The 18,156-nt window shown below is 40.0% G+C and overlaps 1 protein-coding gene across 4 annotated transcripts in view; it reads left to right on the forward strand.

Annotated features, from left to right (window-relative positions):
- The window catches only part of Auh (AU RNA binding methylglutaconyl-CoA hydratase), a 155,749-nt gene that overhangs the window by 128,319 nt on the left and 9,274 nt on the right, over positions 1-18,156 (forward strand). Inside the window, exon 8 of one of the 4 annotated variants that reach the window (XM_058582704.1) lies at positions 4,243-7,854. The exons of the other annotated variants lie outside the window; for them this stretch is intronic. Within the exon in view, the coding sequence (XP_058438687.1) occupies positions 4,243-4,347 (105 nt within the window). The 3' untranslated portion in view covers positions 4,348-7,854. Of the gene's footprint in view, positions 1-4,242; positions 7,855-18,156 lie in introns of those variants that run through there. 4 annotated transcript variants of the gene reach the window in all.

An 18,156-nucleotide genomic window follows, 5' to 3' on the forward strand; every position in this document is an offset into this window, starting at 1 on the left:
TATCATTTAAATATTAAGGATAGTTCTGTAATAAATAAAATTAACACTTGAATGAGGTAATGGTTCAAAGGGCTTTTGGTATTGTATTTTGGTATTGTAACTAAAAAGCTATATCGAAAAGGTTTTAAATTTTTTTGCCAGACTGCTTAACTTGCTCTGGGAAAAAAAAAAAAAATGTTGATGTCCACCTTGTCTTCCCCTGCCTTGATTCTTAAAAAGAAAAAAAAAAAAAAAAAAAGTTTTTAAAGTTTTTCCTAAATGCTACTTTAGCATAACCCTTGTAGATGAAGCTCAGGCTGCTAAACTTTCAGGTAGTTTCTACACAGTGTGGCCACTTAGGGTTTTCTCCTCACATATTCCAATCCCATCTAATCCAATTCGAATTTTTCTTCTTTTCTTCTCCCTCCCCTGCCTGCTGGCCTGCTCCCCTGCTCGCTCTGTTTCATTGCTTTAGAACATGCTAAAAGCCTGAGGGAATAGCAAGTATTGCAACACTTGAAACTATTTTCACAAATTAAAGGTTAAATATTTTTAGGGTTTCTGTATAATCACAACAGTGTCTTATAAGACTGGAAAACATGCCTTGTTAGCTCACATAGCTCACTCCTCTTTGACCCTGATGCTTTCATCGTAAAAGTGAGAGGAAGTCAGTTTTCTGAGCACTGAGCCCTGACCTACCCAGAAGGCTCTTTGCTAAAGTGCTCTGACAGAGTCCCACAGGAGTCAGTCGCAAAGGGCATCAAACTCCAAAGCTGGCATTTTGCTGAGGTTTCCTCCCACAGTTCAAGGAAAAAATAACCTCAACTGGGGCTTCCTATTTATTTATGAGAGGAAATTCATAAGTAATTCAAAAGTGATATTTACTTATAGAAGTCAGAGGTCACTTCTAATCATATCAGTAAGTACCCTTAATGCAGTGTCTGTACCTTTCAGCTTGAAATGTTTGTTATAAGTGTCCCCCTTTGTTATTAGTGCCTCTTTTCCCATGAAGTCATAAGGGAAGGGAAAAGGTGACGAATAAAAAAAGAAACAAGTGCGGCATATTCCACCTTTGAATTTACCAAAACATACTTTATCGTCCTAAATTGTGTTCCATTACTTACATATTTTTATTGTGAAAAGTAAAGCTTACTTTAAATTGTTTTAATGTGTACATTCAACAAAGGGAAAGTAGTATCTGAATTTGGTGTTGTTTTATACTTCTTGTTGAGGGCTTTGGTCTGGGAGAAGGAGTGCTGCTAGCTTTCCCATGGCATTGAAGGTCTGCATGCCCAAGAGGCAGCAGGGAATACAGCAGGTATTCTGTATTTTGTAAAACATTGTCTTTCTTGCCCTCTCTGGCAAAAGCTTGCTGTGGTAAAGCCTCTGCAGATAGATATTGCTACTTAAAAATGTTTGTTTCGAGTAGTATAATTTCAGGTGACCATTATGTAGGGAAAACTTTTTTAATGCCCTCTCAAGATATTTGATTAACTCCTGAAAAATCATTAACAGGTATATGCCATTTCAAGTATATTTTCATTCTTCCAAATAATACACTAGTGTGGAAGCATGTGTTATATGATTAGATTAGTTCTGCCATTTGTGGCAGTGCTTGCTAGTTGCCTACCCATTTTCATTTTCCTTGAGTATTCTCTATGCTGTGGCAAACATCAGCAAGGAGACTACATTTGCAACCCCTCACAGCTACCTGTGGCCAAGATCTAGACCGTGAGATAGATGGAAGTAGATGTTGGCCGGGGCTTAGTCAGTGGAGCACTCTCCTGCCCTTATCCCTTTTTTTCATTCTTGGTACTTGATTACAGACTTAATAGCAAGACTTCAGCAGCCTCTTTGTATCATGAGCTAGCAGGGAGGTTAGAGGGTGCAGTGTGAGGAGAGCAAAGAAGACACATTGAGCTCAGAAACCTATTTTCTGACTTTGTAGAGCAGCCACACATGATCTTTGTGTAGCCTTATAAAAACTGATCCCCAAGTTTTGATTTGCATATCCAAGTTTCAACAAAGTAGTTAAATCAAAGTAGTGAAATTCTAGATCTTCCTAAAGAGACTGGATTTAGTGATGTGGACAGCAAAGGAGCTGACGTCATGTGGTGAAGTGCTGACTACCCAGAAGCTTGTTCCCTATGTTCATCCTCGGTGCTCATCATTGCTGGGAAATAGAAGCTTTGAAATTCAATATTAAACCTAAAAGAATATGCAGAAAGTGCCCTGGAATTGTAGCTATTGTAAGCAATCTTGATTGCCATTAAGCAGAAGTGTTATGTTTTAAAATACAGCTCCACTGAAAGGAACCAGGGTCTGGGGAGGAAATGTACAACAGGAGCTTGGTACGTTGTGCACCACCATAACAGGAAATTATCAGAGACCAAAGAGCCAACCTGAGTAATTTACCACTGCCCGCAGATGGGGTGGTTTAAGGTTCAGGGAAGGTAATGGCTAGGAATTGTCATGTATCAAATAGGTTAAAATCCTTAAGCTAATGATGCTCAGCAGTTAAAAACTGGTCACCTTTGGAGGATGGTAGGGAGCCACCCTTTAATTTTGAAAAGTAGAAAATAAAGGAAAACAGCTTTTCAAAAACTAATTACAAACCCATTTTTGTATTTTTGGTATATCACAAACAAAAGAAATAGATACCCATTTAGAGTATTTTCTTCTTTTTACCTTATCTGTGGTTCAAAGCTGTCTACTTTGAGAATCTTAGTACCAAAGAAAGAATTTGCTTTGAGTTTGAATAGTTAGTGGATAATTGACAGTTCTGTTCACCTGCACTGCTTGTAGCTGCTTCCTGTTACCCCAGCTTCAGGGAGCAGCAGTGACTCCCACCTCCCTCCCTCCTTGTACTGTGAGGCTTTTTTTTTTTTTTTTTTCCATTTAATAAGTGATGAGTTTAGAAATTCTGTGTTTATTGTGCTTAGAATTACTGGCATTCATCATTTATCTTTAATACAACTTTTCATGTATTTTAATTATATTATCTGTTTAGTGCCACATAAAAGGAAACAGTTCGTACCTGATACTTGTTTTCTCTGCACCCACATACTCCCTGATGAATTCATTTAAGTATTACATATTTAGGTACTTGATGTTTAAAATGCTAAATACTCTGCAGGAATCACGGTAGACTATTATGTAGTAGTCTAATGGTGCTTTTGCCCAACTATTTTATCAGTATTTGGGAAGATTGATTGGAACTTTTGGATAGGCTAAGAATACAATATTATTTTTCCCATTTAGAATGATAGGTTCTCAATATCCAAATAGTTTCTAATTGGTAGGTTTGAAGATATACACACAAAAATTACTCTAGGAAATGGGAAAAGCACTTTCTGTACATTATTTCACAAGATCTACAGAAGCGGCTTCCATCAATCTGTGATTGTACTCACAAAGGTCTCTTCCTGCTTCCTGTTTTAGCCCAGTCCCTCCATGACTTTGATATCAGTCACAGCTGCTCCATTCAGAAGCTAGATTTTCTGCCTCACACTGTCGTACCCACCTCGTTGGATCATCAGGCCCATGGATACTCACCCTCTCAGTCATCTCTCCTTTCTTCCAAATCCAGCTTAGATTCCATGGTACTTTGAGATCATTACTTCCTTGTGAAGGACCTTAGGTAGCTTCCCACCAATTTTGTAGGGAAAGTAGAAGGATTAAATTAGTTAATACCCATGAAGCACTCAGGATAGTTTATGCGTAATTATTACATAGTATCTGCTCAAAAAATGTCAACTTCTGCTCTCACCCACCCTCCACTCTTTTGTACTTATCTAGTAAAGTTTTAGCTTATTTGCTTAGGCTGGGCTGACCCCAAATACCTAGCAGTTGCTGGGGGTGGGGGAGAGATAAAATTAGTTAATTCATCCTCTGATAGCATATTTCAAATGTCATTTTGCCCTGCATTTCTGCCATATTTTCCTAGTAAGTCTAACTTTCCCACTTTCTAAGAAATGTGTTCAGATCTTTCCTCATTTCATCTATGCTTCAGATGTTCTTAGGTTCACATAACAGGAAACACCTTGAAATATCACAAAAGTCACAAAGTGGGGCACCTTCACGGTTGGTGAGTTTAGCAGCATGGCGACGTCTTTCTGGTGCGCCATCTTCAGTGTGACACTTTACTCTTGTAAGCTGCTGTCATGGTCACCATGTGGCTGGCTGCCATCGCTCAAAACATCTCATGTAGATATGACAGCATTCTGGATGAGGGCCCGGTTATCCCTGTGTTCTTTATTTCAGTGGAAACCCTGTTTGCTGAATGACCCCTGCAGACTTACCTTCATGGCGGACCAGTGTGGTGAAGGGTGCTGGGGAAGGAGGCGTATGAAGCCTGGTTGGCTCTAACTGAGTATCGCGTCCTCTCTGTTGCTGCCACTCTACTCCTGCCTCACTGAGCACTTCTCACGGTCCTGCTGGCCTCTCTGCTTTTCTCTCCCAGCTGTCTACCTGGTGGTCTTGTCCAGGCCCCTTGCTTTGAATGCCCTTTGTATGACACTGTTCATTAAGAAAGCTAATCCACATCCATCCCACACTTTACCACTCCATTTACGTGTGTCGAAGATGTCTTAACCTAATTTGATCAGCATACACCTCCTTTTTCTCTGTTTTTCCCAATGTCAATAATGTGGGACGCTCTCACACTTGAACCAAATATTTTGGCTTTAGATTTCGACTTTCCTTTCTCCCTGCATTCTTTAACTATTTCAAAAATCACTTATTCCAAGCCCCACAGCATCAACCTCCCTAAACTGCCCAGTCTCAGCCCAAGCCACCATACTGCACTTGAGTGACATTAGCACCCTGCTATTCAGCACTTTGCTTTGATCTGCCCCCATAATGTGTTCTCTCTCAAGCTTACAATGACTCTTTTTAAAATGCAAATTGAATTATGTCACTTACTGCCCAAAATCCTTTAGTGCCTTTGTATCACTCTGCTAAAGTGAAATATAAACTTTTGCCCAACATATCTAAGCTCACTTCCTACCACTTCCTCATCCATTCCTGTGAGCCTCTTATAAATGTTCCATGTTCAGCCTCACCCTCAGGCCCTCACACCAGCTGAGGTTACACTGATGTTCTTTATGATCTTTCTATGGCTGCCTGGTTGTCATTCGGAATTAGCCTTTTTTTCCAAAGGCCTTCTTAGCTGATCCAGTCTAAATCAGCCAGCCAGTGTATTATCCCAGAACTTGGCCCTACATGAAATGGTATCTGTAATACTTCCCACAGTCTCCTGTTCTCTTGTTCATGTGCTTGTTTCTTGCCCTTTTCCTTCCTTTGCTGCCTGTAGGATGATAAGTTCCATAAGATTAGTGATGGTCTATCTCATTTACTACTGTGTATTCAGCACCTAGGACAGTACCTGGCAGGTGTTAAGTTACTCAACCAGAAAGTTGTCAGTTGAACAAATCACTTTTATTTCCAAAATATAAAATGGATAAGCTCCTATTCAACTTCATCTATTTGTAAGATAAAGAGGAACTACTAACCATGTTATTGCATCATTCATGGTTTTGGAGAGCAAGCAATAGAAATTCTTTGGCTATCATAAATGAACAGAACATTTATTATAAGGCTCCTGGAATTGATAGATGAATAGAGAAGTCAGCTTGGAGTTCCTAGTGGAACCCAGGAGCCTTGGAAGTAGATAACGTGCACATCACTGTGCCTGCATTGTCTGAGAGTTGGGGAAATCGCCACTCTGCAGAGTCACCCATACAGACTGTCAGTGCTGGGAAATAATACCTACCTGGCCAGACCTGGCTTAGGTGCCTACCCAGCTGTGCCAGAGGAGTGTCTGACTCCCTTGGCTTCATTTAGGGAAGTCTCTGCTAACTGAACTGTGCTCATCGGAGGGAGAGGGGCCTGGAATCTCCACAAGGAAGACCAAGATTGGCCATTCAGGTAACTCATTTTAAAGTTTCTCTCAGAGCTTGTTGACGTCCTGCCACAAAGTGAACACACCTCCCTCCTTCATCCTCTGGGCTAATATGACCTTAACTTCCTCAGACTCAAATCTGCATTAGAAAATGACAGTTCCCCACCTTTAGTCAGGGACTGCTCCCAGGTGCTCCGAGCCTTCCTGTCCACATCAGAGTAAACCCCAGGTCCTCATGGGCCCACAAGACCCTTAAGATTTTTCTTTGTACTTCAGCCATACTAACTTCCCTGTGGCCCACAAGATCTGTGCACCACATGCGCCTCCTGGAGACACATTACCTAGACCCAAGTGGGACACCCTTCTTCCTCCTGGTGTGGTTCCCAGGTTGCCTGCTCAGAGCCCTCCCTGGCTGCACAAACTGTGTGCACCCCACTCTAGTCACGCTCCTCTTATTGTCTGGTGGCAACTGTGCACAGTTAGCTGTCTGGTGCTAACTGTGGGGTCCTCGAGGCGGTGTAGGGCTCCAGGGCAGGAGCTTCCTTCCCACAGCTGTATATGTTTCCCTGTATCCAGAACAGGCTCCTCCACACTGAAGCTTCAGTGTGCATGCTTGTTAAATGAAGGAACAAAGGTGTTGTTTTCTTTGAAATTAGTTCCAAAAGAGGATTTCCAAAATTGTTGTGAATAACAGGCATACAGTATTTGAGGTAATGATGATTGTGACCACTCATTTGGCCATATAAATTCTGCTTCTTTATTTTGAAAGAATCCTCTCCTACCTCGTGTCTTTTGGCAGTGGGTTGGGAGTGCTCTTATGTCTTCAGCTGATTTGGGGGGCCCTTAGACATGCAGAGACTCAGGTCCTGCCCTAGACTGTGTGTTGACAGAGCCAAGGCAGGAGCCTTAGATGCATCTGGCATTTTAGAGTGTCCACAAGTCAGAAGAAGGAGGATTAGTTGCCAAGATTCTTCTGTCCTTCACAAAAGTGATGCTAGTTTGGAGCTCAGTCTCTGCTGCCAGTCAGGACATGTGTGAGTTACATACCACACTGAAGGCCTTTAGGAGATGATGAAGGGACTCTGAAATAGTTGCTTTTTTGTGAGAGAAAAACATGCTATAAATTCACTACTCTTAGAAATATTTGAGATGGTTGTAATTGTTTATATTTGTTTTTTTTTTTAAGAGAGAGAGAATTTTTTTAATATTGCGCATGCCAGGCGAGTGTGCTACCGCTTGAGCCACATCCCCAGCCCTTATATTTGTTTTTAATGTGGAAAATGATTGTGTATATTTATGGGGTGCAGTATGATATTATTATCTGTGTATACATTGTAGAAGGACTCAGCAAAGCTAATTAACAAATCCATTACCTCACCAACTGTTTTCTTACTGTTTGAAAATGTTAAAAATCGGGTCTTTCGCAAATTTTGAAGTAGACAATTTATTATCCCTGTAGTCACCATGAGGTGCTTGCTTTTTAGCAGAAACCACATGAGCTCCTTGGAGCTCTCAGGTCAGGTTCATGTTGCTCCTTGGGTTCAGGAGTACCATGGAGTTGCCTGCAGGAATGTCCTGGGAGCATGTGACCTGGCAGATGTCGTGATTCCCGAGTATGTGGTTGCAGCCAGGCAGCCTCAGAGCAGGGCTCTGTGTGAGTGTTGCTGGGATGGACAGTGGATGAATTAGTGTGTCAAGGCTGCTGTCAGATTGGGACGATTTTAATTCCATTGGAGGCAGACTGACTTGTACTCCATTGGTTAATTTCCTCAGTCACCCACTGTATTAAGAAATGACACTTTAGGGATCCTGAACTTAACGTGCCCAAGGCTGTATAATCTTGGGAAACAACAACGGCATAAGAAAGTCAGGGGACAGAAATATGACACACTGTCTTCATTTTTACCCTTATTAGAATTCAATATTCATAATTAATAATGGGTGAGTGGAAATAAGTTTTCTCTGTATTCTTCTTTGTCTTCAGAAATTATGCTCCAGTGTGCCATGCGCAGTGGCACATGCCTATATTCCTAGCGGCTCAGGAGGCTGAGGCAGGAAGATCGTGAGTTCAAAGCCAGCCTCAGCAATATGTAAATCAATGGATGTGTAACTGATGTGATTCTGCAATCTGTATATGGGGTAAAAATGGGAGCTCATAACCCACTTGAATCAAAGTGTGAAATATGATATATCAAGAACAATGTAATGTTTTTGAACAGCGAACAATAAAAAATTAAAAAAAAAAAAAAGAAATACATGGTAAATCCATCATGGATTAAGTTCTACAAACCCTATTAATTATACTATATTTTCACTTAGATATTATTATCTTAAAGGTATTTAAATAAAAATATGCATGTATTGTCTTTGGTCTAATAGTAGGTGGTCGAAAGAGAATAGGAGAAACTACAAATCTGCTTTAGAAAGGTATTGATACAGAACTTCATAAATTTATGACTAACCTATTTGATAAGCATGACAGTTACCATGGAATATGAGGAAACTATGAATATGACACAAGGGTAATTGTGAAGCTTTAGTGTAGCAATCTTTTCTTTCTTGTTCCCTCCCCCTTTCTCTTTCTTTTAAATTTGTGGTACTTGGCTACCCTGAGCTTACATCCCAAGCCCTCTTAATTTTTTATTTTGAAACAGGGTCTTCTTAAGTTGCTGAGGCTGGCCTTGAATTTATGATCATTCTTTCTCAGCCTCTTGAGTAGCCGGGACTACAGGTTCCATAACGACTGATTCCTCAATTTAATTAGATCTTTCGTCATATCAACCAAACTGCTATTTACAATAAAATAAGCTGCAGAACACACACACACACACACACACACACACACAAAGCCAGCCTCAGCAAAAGTGAGGCACTAAGCAACTCAGTGAGACCCTGTCTCTAAATAAAATACAAAATAAGTTGGGGTGTGGCTCAGGGGTTGAGTGCCCCTGAGTTCAGTACCTGGCAAACCCCCTGCCAAAAAAAAAGAAATTGTGCTCCAGTGTTTTTGTCCCCACCAAGGTTTCGGTGGCACATCTTGTCTTTCAGCTTAGGATACATTGCTTCACGGAACCTTGACTCCTTTATTTAGCAGCACTGTTGAGTTCCATTTAATTTCATAATGGAAAATAGTTTCCAAACTAGAGCAGAATATTGGTATGATTTTTTTTTTCTATTTAGGATATCTATTCTTGAGATTATTTGTAAAAAATCTGAGCTTTCATATCTGTCACATTTAGTTTTTTGTGTGACACTGAACTGTAACTTCCATTTGTAAAGCTTTCTGCTCATACTGTCATTATTAATTGAGAAGGGTGAACTGAACAGATTATATCAGTTTTATAAAGTTTGAAATCACAATTTTAAATGCCTGAGGGTATTAAGGAGCATTCACCTTCAGTTCCATAAATGTAAAAATATAATTCAGGCCATCAGTCTTTTGCTTCTGGAAACTGATCCCAGTAAAGGAAAGTAGGGCAGAAAATTTTTCACCCAGCAAGTTTTATACAGGTAAAATTTCAGTAGAAATGGGTGATTCAAATCTTGTATTTGTATTGCTATTTAAGGAAACCCCTAAATGGTTTCTGGAGTACTTTATACAATGTACAAAGTAGATCAAAGGCCTTAATGTAAAAGTTAAAACTACAAGACTCTTAGAAGGAGACACAGGCAGAGACCTTTTTGATACTGGATTTGGCAATAATTTCTGGGCTGTGACACCAAAAGCACAACCAAAGAAAAACTAGGTAAATGGGACTTCATCAAAAGTATCAAAAACTTTTATGTCTCAGACACTGTCAGCAGAGTAACAGGCAACCATGGAATGTGAGAAAAGGTTTGCAAATCCTATGTCTGATAGATTATTAATGTTCAGAATATATAAAGGATTCCTACAACTCAGCAAACAAAACTCAACACAAAAGTGGACAAATAACTTTAAATATTTCTTCAAAGAAGATATACAGATGATCAATAAGCACATGAAAAGATGTTCGGCATCACTTTCAGTGAGGCACCACTTGACACACGCGGATGGCTATTATCAAAACATGTGGAAAGCGGCAGCAGGGTGAGATGGCAGCTGAGGAAGACCGTCAGTGATTGTCTCCCTGCAAACACTTCAATCTCAGCAGCTATTTGCTCATCAGACCGTCTTCAGGTGAGAGAGCACACTGCCCCACTGTAGTATAATAATAAGCAAAGATACATTTTAAAAGGCAGGAACGAAAGAGTTGCCAGCATTGCCCCTCCCTCAACTCCTGGCAGCATGGAGATTCCTCCAGAGCTGGAGGTGGGGAGAGGAATTAAACCCAGGTCTTAGATGTGAAATGGGTTCCAGGCCTGTTCCAGTGAAACCCAGTGATGGCAAAGCCTCACAGTCCCTGCCCTGAACTATGCTTGCCGACTGAGTTCCTGCTAGCCAGGGATCCACCCCTCCACCACCCCTTCCCTTAGGCAGCAGAGATGGGAACAAGATGTCACCTGCAGGAGAGCAAGATATGCAAACTAGCACACGCCTGCCTTGGAGCTCAGTGAATGGTAGGGCTGCGGTAGTGAGACCCAGGACTGAGCATAAACCAAAGGTCCCCCAGACCAGAGCTCACAGACCTCTAGACCTGCCCCAGCATCTAGCAAGAGATGTGCATGCTGCTAGGACAGACACAAGTTTTTCCCTGCATCATTGCCATCTTTGAAGTGGGGTAGGGACACACTTCTACTCATAACTCTGTAGATCCCTACAGTTGTGAAAATCAGTTGCAACTCAGCATTAGCCTTTGTAGCTAAGAAAATGTTTGTCCCACCCCTTTCCCAACTTTGGGCACCATAGCTATATTCAGACCAGTGCTTACAGGTGAAACTGTAGACCTGCCCCATAGTCAGGCAGAGATCAGCTCCCTTATGGGACAGACTTGTGTTTCAGCCTGCATTGCCAACAGCTGTGGCATGGGCCTCAACACGCTGAGCCTATAGGACCTTGTGGTGCAACCCAGCTTAGAGCCAGTTTGGGTGGCCAAGGAACTGCCTTCATCCGTGTTTCCCCACCCTTGGGCAGCCTAGCATGGAGCAAGAAGTCCATTCAGAGAGGATAGGACAGAATAGTAAGTTTGACCAGTCTGGTCAAACCTAATGCTATGTAGATACTAATGACCCCCCACCCCCAGGCCTCTGGAACATCCCTGCTTAGGTTGACCTGTGGTCCCAGTCTGTCAGACTTCTATTCCAGCCAACAGCACCTGAAGCTAGTTGTTGCAGTCTTGAGCCATGAGTCTACCTTAGTGGTTGTATTGGTCAGCTTTTCATTTTTGTGATCAGAATACCTGAGAAAAACAAACTAGACGAGAAAAGTTGTTTTTTTTTTGTTGTTGCTGTTGTTGTTGTTTTTGTTTAATTCACAATTTCAGAGGTCTCAGTCCATGGTTGGCCAACTACATTGCAGAAACATGGTTATAAGGTTTGAGAGAGGGAAGGTACTCAGCTCATGATGGCTTGGAGAGAGAGAGAGAGAGAGAGAGAGAGAGAGAGAGAGAGAGAGAGAGAACACAAACATGTAAGGGAGGGAGGCAGGCAGCAGGCAGACATAGAGTCCCCAAGGTCATACCCTCAGTAACCTACTTCCTTCAGCATGTCCCATCTGCCTACAGTTACCACCCAGTAGTCCATTTAAATTATTAATTCATGAGATGGATTAATCCCCTGATGAGGTTACAGCCCTCCATATTCAATCATTTTACCTCTGAACCTTGCTGTGTTATCTAACACTTGAGCCTTGGGGCAGCATTCCAGATCCCAATCTTGGCAGGTAAGCAGCCCATAACAGTGTGACCCTGGATTCTACCTAATGCTTCATAGTAGGGTGTGAACTCAGGGTGTGACACCTCCTTGTAGGATTTGTGGCCATGGGTGTGACATAGGAGCCTGGAGCTACATCCTCTAAAGTAATTCTTTGCAGAATCAGGTGGAGTTTCACAGTTCCTGACCACTAGCCAGTAACTGTGGGTGATGAATTTGGGCCTACCCAGAGCCCAGGGAGAGGCTTTCAGAGAAAAACTACCCCCTTTAGATACTTACCAATTCATGAAGAATGGTACATGGTATATTTGGGATAAATCCAGGATTGGATCACCCTCTAGTGCAGAGACAGTGACAGCACACCAACAGCCGACTCTAAGTGAACCTGGACTCGGGATGCCATCTAGTGCTGAAATGGTGAAAATGATTTCAGTCTTAGAGGAAATAAGCAGCCGGCTTGAATTTCTGGAAAGACAAAGCCAGATTATAAAAACCTAAACCTTCAATTAGATATTAGATCTGAATACCTAATTTTTCAATACCCAGAAGACATCACTAACAACCATCAAGAACTTTCACCATGGCCTTGCCGAAGGGTCAAAATAAGGCTCAAAAACTAACCAGATCATAAACAGCATGGGTGAACTCGGATGGAGGACTTAAAGTAGTTATCCAAAGGAATTTCAACCTCAGAGAACACAAAGAAGTGATTAAAAGTGTTCTTTAACCGAGAAACTTGCAGAGAGATGGGAATAGTTTTTTAAAAAATCAAATAATTCCTTGAGCTGAAAAATATACTGACAAAATTAAAAACACAATAGAAGGCATCTTTAGCAAAGATCAAACGGGAGAGAGAATTAGTGAGCTCAAAGTCAGGCTATTTGAAAATACATAGTTGGACATAGAATATCGGAGAAAAAAACCCCAAACCAACAACCCAGGTCCCAGGTAGGAACAACCAGAAGGAGACCTCAGGGTTCACTCCTGGACATCTACTCATACATTAGAAGCAGAGAAGTCCAAGAACGAAAAAAAGATGAAGTACACACATATAAAAGAGGAAGGAGAATCCATCTCAAATGATGCACAAGTCCAAGACCTCTGAAAATACAAGGAAACAGGCAAACAAATCTCCCCTAAAATTCGCAGTTCCCCATAAGCTCGCAGATATGGAAGTGGATGAAATTACAGAGGAAAATTATTAAAAACTGATTTATATTAAAATCTTCAGTGAACTAAAAGAATATCTAAGGAATGAATGAAGAGAGCAAACACAGGAGATTTAAGGCCATTTCAATAAAAAAGTAGAGCTATTGAAAAGGAACCAATCAGAAGTCCTAGAAATGAAAGATACAATTAATCAAAAGTTCACTAGAAAGCATCACTAACAGATTAGATTGTACTGCATTTTCATTTTATTTCTTTATGTTGTATCATCAGCATTTCAAAATAGCTTGTTAAAACCAAAGGATGTTTTTTATAGTAACTATAATACAACAATCTATAATAGTTGAGCCAAAACTAATATAAATCACTTAACCATAAAGGGATACTGTAAAAAAGGAGAAAATAAGAAAGAAACTCAATTAAATTAGAAAAAAAATTCACAAAATTGCTGTAACAAGACATTATCTAGTGATGATTATCTTAAGTGTAAATGAATTAAATTCCCCAATTAAAAGACATAGAGCAATTAATGGATGGATAAAACAGAAAGACCCAAGTATATGTTGCCTATAAGAAACTCATTTCACATGTAAAGACATATATAGAAGGGATAGAATACCATTCAGATAGAATCCAAAAGAGAGCAGGAGTAGCCAGATTTTATATATAAAAAAAAAAAAGAACCAGTAAAAAGTGGTATATTCTCAACAGCGTATAAAATTTGCCAGGACAAATCATAGGATAGGCCCACAAAATAAGACTGAAGAAATTCTTAAAATCGAAATTATATTGGGTATCTTTCCTGACAGCATTCAATAACACTAGAAATCAATCAGTAACAAGAAAAACTTTGGAAACTATTCATACATAAGAATTAATTCACTCTTGGCCAACCAGTGGAGTAAAGCAGAAATCAGGATATTTAAACATTTCTTCAGACATGCAAATGGAAACACAGCATACCAAAACCTGTGGGATAGAGGAAAGCCAGTACTAAGAGGAAAGCCGATAGCCATCAGTGCCAGCGTCAAGAAAAAACAGAGATCTCAAAACAGCCTATCACTTCATCACAAGAAACTGAAAACAAGATCAAGACAAGCCCAGAATTGGTGTAAGGAAAGAAGTAATAAAGACCAGAGCAAAAATAAACGAAATAGAGACTAAAATAAAATTTGTAGATTAATGAAGTAAAGAGCTATTCTTCAGAAATATAAATAAAATTGATACACCTTTAGACTATGAAAAAGAAGACTCAAATCAGAAATGAAAATGTAAACATCATAACTGATACCACAGAAATATTAAAGATTTTTGAATAGCTGTATGCCAACAAAAAATCAGTCATTTTTTGGTACCTCAGTAGCAAAGTATCTGAACTAGAAATCAAGGAAGAAATGGAGAAATTCCTGGACACGTACACCTTACAAAGGTTGAGTCTGAGTAGAAAACCTGAAGAGACCAGTAGTGAGTAATGAGGTGGAACCAGTGATTTAAAACCAAGTCTCCTGGTAAAGAAAAGCCCAGGACCTGATGGCTTCACACTGGGTTCTATCAGATATTTAAATAAGAATGATATTGATTCTTAGTAAATTGTTCCCAAAAATTTGAAGAGGAAGGAATTTGTGGAATGTCGTTCTACAAGGCCCTCATTACCCTGACACCAAAACCAAACAAGGACACAACAAAAAAGGAAAGCTCTAGACCATTATCCTAGATGAACAAATAGGCAGAAGTCCTCAACAAAATACTAATGAGCTCAGTCCAGCAACAGTAACCAAGGTTATTCACCATAACGGAGTTGGGTTCTTGTGAGGGAGCAAGCATGGCTCACATCTGCAGCATATCAGTAGGGTAAAAGACAAAGCTGTGATCATCTCAGTGGATGCAGAAAGATGCCAAAAAGGCATCTGATAAAATTCAACATCCTTTCATGATGAAAACTCTGAACAGCTAACCTAATACTAACGGGGGAATAACCGGAAAGCTTTTTCCCAAAGTTCTAGAACAAGATAAGACACTTGCAGTACTTTTATTTAACATTGTACTCTAAGTCCTAGCCAGAGCAGTCAGGCAACAGAAAGAAATAAAGGGCATATAAGTTGGAAAGAAGAAATCCAGTATTCACTGTGTGCAGATGACATGATCTCCAAAGACTCTAGACTGTTAGAACTAATAATTAATTCAGTAGCATTTCATGATACAAAATCAACGTGTAAAAATCAGTCATTTTTTGGTACCTCAGTAGCAAAGTATCTGAACTAGAAATCAAGGAAGTGGTCTCATTTATAACAAATGCCTCAGAATAGATGTAACCACAAAAAACTCAAATAGTCAAAGCCATTTTGAGCAAAAGAACAAAGGAGGCATTCCACTTTATCTGACTTCAGAATATACTACAAAACTGTAGTAATCAAAACAGCATGTGAAAACAGACACACAGAGCAGTGGAACAGGATAGGCCAAAAGTAAACCCACACATCGCAGCTAACTGGTTTTCAGCAAAGATGTTCAGAACATGCATTGGAAACAGGACAGTCTTTTTAGTAAATGGTGCCGGGAAGATTGGATATCCACATGCAGAAGAATGAAACTGTCTTTTACCAATTACAACAGTCAACTGAAAATAGATTAAAGACTTAAGTGTGAAACCTGAAATTGTAATTACTAGGAGAAAATATAAGGGAGCTGCTTCAGGACTTTGGAATTGCCAAGACTCCTCAAATCAGGAAACATAAGCAAAAGTAGAAAAATGGGATTATATCAAATTAAAAGCCTGATGTTCAGCAAAAGAAGCAATCAGAATAAAGAGACAGCGTACAGAATGGAAGACCATATTCGCAAGTTGTATTTCGTGTAAGGGGTAATATACAGACTATATAAGAAACTTTAAAAAGTAGCAAAACAAATAATGAAGTTATTTAAATGAACAATAGACCCAAGAAAACATTTCTCAAAAGAAGACCTGCAAATGGCCAATAGGTGTATGAAGAAATGCCCAACTTCACTAATCTGAAAAGTGTGAATCCAAAGCACAGTGAGATACCACCTCCAGTAAGAATGACTGTTCTCAAAAAGACAAAAGGTAAGTGCTGGTTTACTTGTGTTCACATAATGATCTGCATTTCTTTCCATGTTGCCATGAATGACATGTTGAAAAAGGCAGCCTTGCACACTGTTGGTGGGAAGGAATATAGAAAAACACTACGGAGGTTCTTCAAAAGATAGGAACTATCATATGATCTAGCAGTTCCACCTCTGGGCATATATCTGCAAGAAATGAAATCAGGATGATGATGATATGTCTGCACTCTCATGTTTATTGTGGCAATATTCACAGTATCCAAGAAATGGAAACATCCTAAGTGTCCGTGAACTCACGAATGGATAAAGAAGAAATGGTACATGCATACCACGGAATATTGGTCATCCCTCCCCCACCAAAAAAGAATGAAATCCTGTCATTCATGACAACATGGAAAGAAATGCAGATCATTATATGAACTCAAGTAAACCAGGCACAGAAAGACAAGCGCTGCATGATCTCACTCACAAATAAAAATCCAAAACCATCAGTCTATGATAGAGATTGAGAGTAGAGCGGTGGATACTGAAAGCTGAGAAGAGAAGGGGAGAGAGGAAGATGGGGAAAGGTTGGTCAGTTGGATAGGAGCCCAGAGTTCTGCTGTGCTGTTGAGGGTGGTTATGGAGAATAGGTATGTGCTGTACATTTCAAAAAGCTAAAGGAAAGGAATGTGAATGTTGAATGAGACAGATGTGGTTAACCTGATTTAAGTATTATGACATGTATGCATGTATGGAAATATCACATGGGATCCCATAAATATATACAGTATTTATGTTTTTATATTTTGGTTAAAATGATTTTAAATTGTAAAACTCTACTATATTGGTGGGCGCCATCCAAGTATCTAGAAACAAAATGCATATGGAATGTTATTCAACCTTAAAAAAGAATGAAAATCCTGACATGCTACAACACTGATGAGCCTTAAGGACATTGTGCTAAGTGAAAGTATCCAGTCACAAAAGACAAATATTGTGTGAATCCATTCATATGACCAAGAGAAGGCTTGCGATGTCACCTGGAAAGGCCAAGTCTTGGGTGAGTGCTGGTTTGTGAGCCAATGTGATGTTCTGTCCTCAGTGAGTCAGAATGCTCCCTCAGCACCAGGCTCTCACCGGCCCCGCCCCAGCTCCTGCACACTGTTGTGTGGTGCATCTGCCTTGTGGAGCGGAGCAGCAAGCTGCATGCTGTCCATCTGAAGGGGGTGGCTTTTCATAATGTTAGCTTCCATCTATGTAGCTGCCACTTTCAAGTCTTTGCAAAATTCTAATTCCTGGAGAATGATCATATGAGAGGAATGATATGATGAATGGGTATAAGGTTGGTGGACTTTCAGAATGTTAAGGTTCATTTGGGTAAAGTGTGACATTAACAGGGAGGGTTGCATTTGTTAATTTTGACCAGTCTGCATTCAACTTTCTCAGAACCCAGGAGTAATCATTTTTAAACATGCTCATTATGACTATCGTCAAAATTATGAATATCATCAAAATTTTCAGCAGCTTAATGAGTAAATGTAGTTATCTGGGTTATATTGTTTATATCTGTGTTCTAATCAGCTGCTGTTGAAAATACCATAGGTAACTGTCTTTACCTTGCAGGTTGCTCATTAGTTCCCAGACCCGTCTTTGCTGTGCTGAGCAGTATCACTCTTTACTATTTAAAACTGGCAATGCTTTGTTCTTTATAGACATATTTTCTGCAACATTTTATACAAGTACTATCTCTTGGCTGCCTGAGCAATGTAAACACTCAATAATAACTGCATTTTACAGACGCATCACTCATTTATATATGAAAACAGTCTATAGAAAATGTCAATCCTGTACTGGTTGATTGAGGTTGTTTTTTTTTTTTTTTTATTACTTATATTTCATTATTCTTATTGTGGTTTAAGAACAGCATCTTAAGTTCTATACTGTTAATTGTGTATTATTGAGCATGTAAGAATATACTTCATTATTGAAGACAAATATGCCTGTTAAGTTCTTTCTGAAGATCGGCTTACAGGGCGTGGTGGAGACTGAGGCAGACTAGAGAGTGTTACACCAAAAGGGGTGGCACAGCTGACTTGCAAGTAGAAATTGGTTTTGGATAAAATCATGCATCCAGTTTTTGAGTGTTGGTAACTAGTGTGTGTGGGGGGAAGCGGGCCATCCAGTTATCTCCCCCTCTAAACTTGGCAGTCACCTGCTCCTCTGCCTCTTGGCCACATGAGCCCTGGGCAGCCCGG

The sequence above is a fragment of the Marmota monax genome, unplaced genomic scaffold (assembly GCF_021218885.2).
Source record: "Marmota monax isolate L192 unplaced genomic scaffold, Marmota_monax_Labrador192_F-V1.1 WCK01_AAM20220418_F8-fsc00217, whole genome shotgun sequence".
Lineage (NCBI taxonomy): Eukaryota > Metazoa > Chordata > Mammalia > Rodentia > Sciuridae > Marmota > Marmota monax.